At 45.2% G+C, this 6,000-nt stretch overlaps 1 protein-coding gene across 1 annotated transcript in view; it reads left to right on the top strand.

Moving 5' to 3' along the window:
- Positions 1-1,990: 1,990 nt before the first annotated feature.
- Positions 1,991-6,000, top strand: part of LOC141108902 (class I histocompatibility antigen, F10 alpha chain-like) — a 75,313-nt gene continuing 71,303 nt past the window's right edge. The window contains exon 1 of the mRNA XM_073600871.1: positions 1,991-2,093. Within this exon, the coding sequence (XP_073456972.1) occupies positions 1,991-2,093 (103 nt within the window). The remainder of the gene's footprint in view (positions 2,094-6,000) is intronic.

Genomic DNA, 6,000 nt, shown 5'->3' with positions numbered 1-6,000 from the left:
AATAATGTGCCTACTGCACAAGAGAGGCTGCAACTGAGCTACACAGTTTAATGAACCCGTACCCCACAGCCTGGAGTGGACACATCAGAGATTACCTCTTTATACCTGTGGACATCTGAGCTCCGGTTTGCTTGTTGCATTACATCCCCTGTGATCTCAACTTGGCTGTCTTGGGAGGGAATACCTGCCCGAGGATATCGGTCCAGAGTCCATTCTACTATTTAAAAAAGCTTGTTTGACACGCAGAGCGTATGCCCTGACTTGTTCAAACTATCCGGTAAGCCTCCCTTTTAACCGGTGGTGGTTCTTCTCACATTCTGATATATTAACCGTTTTCAAGACTTATCTTTATCCCTATTCAGACGAGGAATCTGTTTATGGACATTTTTTTCAGTTTGTCTGTTGTATTGCAATCCCTGCATGCGACTTACAGGCTACATTCAGACTGAGATTATATATATTTTTTCACTATTTATAGATAATTCTGAAGGATTATTTATAATAATGTATTCATTATTTATGTACCTATTGTATTTATAATTGTCAGGTTTAGTGCTGTTTAAATTCACTTGTGCACACTGCACTAGGCACGTTATTTATTAGCACTACACTTTTGTTAAATTTGTTTCTAAATACCATTATTTCCATATGTGGTGTGTTAGCTGCTGTCTTTGGAGCAGCACAGAATTAATTGGTTTATATTCTGTACGTCAGGCCTGACCATGTCAAAACCTACGCATGAAGGACATGATAAGAAGGGACCCAAAACTACCTTAATAATAATGGCTGTGACCAAACCATCCGTAAGAAAAAAACAAAACACTGAGCTCCCCGACCAACCGGTCCCCATGTGACTGTTAGTGCCAGCATTGGTGCAAATAATACACAATGCCAAAGTATGCACAAACTAGGGCAAATGGAAAAACTCCCGGGGGGCCAACTACACACGTCCTAAGATGGCCGAAAACCAGCTGAGTCAGCGGCGTCTGAAACACTCAAGAGACCTTCTCGTTGATTGTGGAATGAACATGGAGATACCAGTCCAGTCACATAGGAACTGGTCCCAAGTGATGACTTTGGCCCGGAACTTCCACTTTGTGGGCAGCCAAGGGGACGTTAGCTCAGATCTGAGAGAGACTGCAGATCCCTGGGTGATGACCAAGGTCAAGCAGGAAATCAACTAGGAAAAATTATCCCCTGACTCCATGCCGTTACCCAAGATTCAATGGAGTAGGCAAAGGTGTCAAAAAAGGAAGGACTTCTTTGACCCGAAAAGTAGCCTGGTAGTAAAATAACGTTTGCGCCATTTACCATACCATACCAGAGGGCAGGTCTGATGGAAGTAGCTTCAACACATTGATAATATCAGCTTTGGACAGCCAAATATCCCCGCCTAACTGTAGAAAGAGCTGGATTGCCAGAGGCATGGACGAGTACTACCACAAACAACTTCCGCGGGAATGAGGGCAGCCAAATCGTAAATCAAAAGATCTTGGAAAACTTGCCACTGACCACCCCGGTTGGCCGACCCTACACATTCAGAAGGATGGAGATAGAAACGGACCAGTCACAAAACCCCTTGGAAATTCCTACCTCCAGTAACTGATCGACAAACGGAAACATGACTGTCTGCTGAAGCCAAGTTACTATATTCGAAAGACTCTGACAGAACAGTGACAAGGCCCATGAAGGCCTACTGAAAACTCCTCCAGCAGGAACTGTCTGAAGACCTGGGATAGGAGGTTTACTAAATAAGCCCCTATCAGAGAAACATACCTGGCTTAGTCATGACGAACAAGAAGACCTGGCAAAACAGGTAGCCTTGGGCGATGCCGACATTACCTGCAGGAGTGCTAAGAATAGCAGGAGCTGGGGGTGCGGCTGACACCTCAGCTCTAGCCGAGCGGGCTTCGATCACCTCGATCCTATCTTGCAACTGTAACATGGATGTGGAGAGCATATTTAGCACCACATGAGTTAAAGAATTATGATGGATGGAAGTGGCTCTGATGGAATTGGGAATAACAGTCTGGAGAGTCGTGCCTTCCTGGCTGTGCCTGAGAAAGGAACCCACCCCATGACGAAGCTCCACTGTGAGCTTAGGTATAGTCTAACGCCTTAATGACAGGGTGCTACCAAGCTCTGAAACCCCATGTGGGATGGATGGATGAACGCGAATTAGTCGCTTTCTGAAATGTACGACATGCCCAAATCTAAGGAAAGCACAAACTAGAGCACGTGACAACAGAACATGAAAAACAACAATACCCCTACGTGCCTACCTTCGTATTTGGACATGGGTGTAGTAATGACAAGACCAACAGCGCATGAACATGAACCTAATAACAATTACCACCCTAATGTGTGAAATAAGCGAGCCCGAGTAACCTGCAGCGCAAAGTCAGGTAACTATAAACGACACTCAGGGCTGATGTACCCACAGACCATGGTGGGTAGTTGTACAGGTGTAAGAAATGAACGTGCATCGTATGACGTATAGTATACGGGTTAGAAAATTGTGGTCCAACAATCATTTAAAAACGAAACCTCAGCCTGTATGAATCTGTAGACGTGACAGATCCTGAGATGTGAGCACTAGCTAACTAAACCCAGGTGAATGAATGAATGAATGAAAGATTTTGTATAGCGCTGCAAATGCGAACTGAATCGCCTCAGTTATACAAAAGGTATACAAAGAAACAACTGAACGAAAGGTATGATGAGACATGGAAATGCATGAAGATGGAAATGACCACTGGTATATATGCCGTAACTGCATGATACTCAAGACAAAACACAGAGATGAAATACGCCCAATGAGAACTGAGGATATGGGCCTACCCGTATACCAGCCCTGCATCTGTGGGATGCAAGATGCTGCCCCCCCCAGAACTAAGGGTGCACAGAAGCGAGCTACATGGGCCCACCACACCCTCATGACCGCATGGACGAATGGTACAGGAGATAAGGAGCTGTGAGCAACTGTGGCCAGTAGGACTACCAGTCCCAGCACAACCCATCCTGGTTGAAAGGAAACTGCGGCTAGCATCACCCCCCTCAGAGACAGATGAGGCCCCCGAAAGCCTGAGCAGAGGTCCTGACAACCCCCAGGACTGCTGAATGAAAAAGACACCAAAAGCAACCCCAGACTGACAGAAATGATTGCTATCAGCTTTAACTCAGAACGCATCTCGCTGACTATGAGGTAAAACAGATATCCACCTGTGAATATAACATGGTAAATGCAACTATAACCAGTAAGGAATCAAGCTGATAACAGAAATGATATGACCAAAATGATATGACAGAATAACATGACAAATCGCATGAAATGACCGTGACAGCAGAGCTGAGCCACCAACCAGCCTCCCTATTATTATTTCTTACAGCCTGAAGACATCTGGCCAACAGATTCATGACTTTCAGAGAGATGACCTGTGGTCTGCAGCCGCCCCCCTAGTGATCCATGCTGCAAGGCCCAGACCTGGATTACAGAAATGCTACAATCGAAATGCTACTACAGAAATGCTACAATCGAAATGCTACGGCAGAAATGCTATGATCCAAATTCTACAACAGAAATGCTACAATCAAAATGTTACGATTGAATGCTACGATTGAATGCTACGATTGAATGCTATGACAGAAATTCTACAATCAAAATGCTACTACAGAAATGCTTACAATAGAATGCTATGACAAAAATGCTACAATTAAATGCTACAATAGAATGCTACGACAGAAATGCTACGATCTAATGCTATGACAGAATGCAATGACACGATCGCGTGAAAAGACCATGACAACGGAGCTGAGCCACCAACCAGTACCTCCCCCGTTTTTTTGAAAGACATCTGGCAATCACACTTTACCAACTTATCAAGAGTGATAACTTGCGGGCCAATGACCCCCCCACGAGCCCTGACCACAAGGCATGACAGATCAATGACTGATGCTGCCAGATTGTGGACTCCAGTAAAAAGAGAACTGGGCATCTCTGCCCCCCAAGGCCTTGCCCCAGGAATGGAGGCATGCTGAGCGTGGGCAGACTCCCCTTAGTGGGTGGGTGGGCGGGCGGGTACTATATATTGATGAATAGTGTGTTTGAGACAGCCGCAATGCTTTATCTGAAAAAACCCACATCTATCCTTCCTGTAGCTAGCAACAGACATCAAAGCTTGGATCCAAAGTGGGCCCCCCATTGATGGCCTCCGCCCACACCTCTAGAACCGCAAGTACTGGGAGAGGGGAGCCAACATGAGACCCCTGCAGCCGACCTCTCTGCTAATGAAAAAACAGAAGTGACGCGATGACCTGTGAACCACGGAAATTACGTGTGTCAGCTAACCACGAAAACGAGCTGACGCAGCCCCAGAGGAGGAGGGATATATACCCGTCTGACTGCTCCTACAAATGCAGGCTAGCCTCCCGCCAGCCTTCTAACATCTTCTGAATGGTCTGGAGTTATAAGTACTCCAGGGCTCTGTCCTGGCACCGATTCCGTGTAACATATTCATACATAGAATAGAGATTGGGATAGATTGTTTAATCTCAGTGTTTGCTGATGATACAAAGATAAGCAGGGCAATAGCTTCACAACAGGATATAGAAACTTTACAGGAGGACCTCATTAAAATAGAGGAGTGGGCAAACACATGGCAAATGAGGTTCGATGTAGGGAAATGTTAAGTAATGCACTTGGCGGATAAAAATACGAATGCAAGTTACATGCTAGGGGGAGAAACTCTGGGGGAATCGAGGATGGAAAATGATCTGGGGGTCCTAGCTGATGACAAGAGCATGCAATGCCAAGCTGCAGCAAGCAGGGCCAGCAAAATATTAGCATGCAATGAAAAAGGTATTTACTCAAGAGATAAGACTATAATCCTACTACTTTACAAAACTCTGGTCTGGTCCCATCTTAGGTATGCTGTGGTCTGTTCTGATCACCAGTCCTCAGGAGGGATGTGCTGGAACTTGAAAGAGTCCAGAGAAGGGCAACAAAACTGATAAGAGGACTGCAGGACATCAGTTATGAGGATGGAACGACTACAAGCCTATTCTCCTTGAAGAAGAGGGGATATGATAGCAATATGCAAATATCTTAATCGTGATTCCAACATTGGGAGGAAACTATTCAGTCTCAGGTCACTTAAGAAGACACACGGCCACTCAATGGTGTTGGATGAGGAATAGTTTAACCTTGAGATTCTTTCCTGTTAGAGAGGTATGGATGTGGAACTCCCTTCTACAATCAGTGTTTTCAGCGGGAAGTGTCGCTAATTTAAAAAACAAACTTTTAGGTGGGCATCTTATTGAACACAATATACAGGGATAATTGATAGACCCATAAATACACAACACACAAACAGACACACAGGTTAAACTGGATGGACTGCTGTCTTTATTTAACCTTACCAACTATGAAACTATGAAACATTTAAGGCCAGAATACATGGCAGAGAGGGTGACATCACTTCTTCCTCAAGGTATTGACACTAGTGGATAATGGGTATGTGGTGCCAGCTTTGATGGAAGAATGAGCACTGGGGAAGTACCAGTGGGTCAGGGGGGCTTTTTACACTTCAATACCATGTAGGCAGGTGCCTAGCAAAGGTTTGCTGCTGTTGTATATAGTTACTGGGCTTCTGGGGTCAGGAGGGGGTTAATACGAGTTCTGCATTTTCCCAGGCTTTTCTGGGTTCTGCCCTCCACCCTGCTCTGTATCTAAATAGAGGGAAGGCAGAGCTCTGAGAGCAGAGAGGGGACTGCATGGGAAAGAAATGAGAAGTCAATCAAAGAAGATCCAGCCTCCAGCAGCCCACAAACTTCCCAGCACAGTAATCTACCTCACAAAGGACTCTTCCAATTATGGACTACTACCTGGAAAGCTGGAGATTAGTTAGTTAGGGACAATCCGTGTCCTGCACTTTGAGACTGTATACTGAAAAAAGTTCCAGTAAAGGTTATCAACTGTTTCATGCCTGGTCTGGAGTTATT

The sequence above is a fragment of the Aquarana catesbeiana genome, linkage group LG09 (assembly GCF_042186555.1).
Source record: "Aquarana catesbeiana isolate 2022-GZ linkage group LG09, ASM4218655v1, whole genome shotgun sequence".
Taxonomy (NCBI): domain Eukaryota; kingdom Metazoa; phylum Chordata; class Amphibia; order Anura; family Ranidae; genus Aquarana; species Aquarana catesbeiana.
This window is presented reverse-complemented; position numbering and strand designations above follow the sequence as displayed.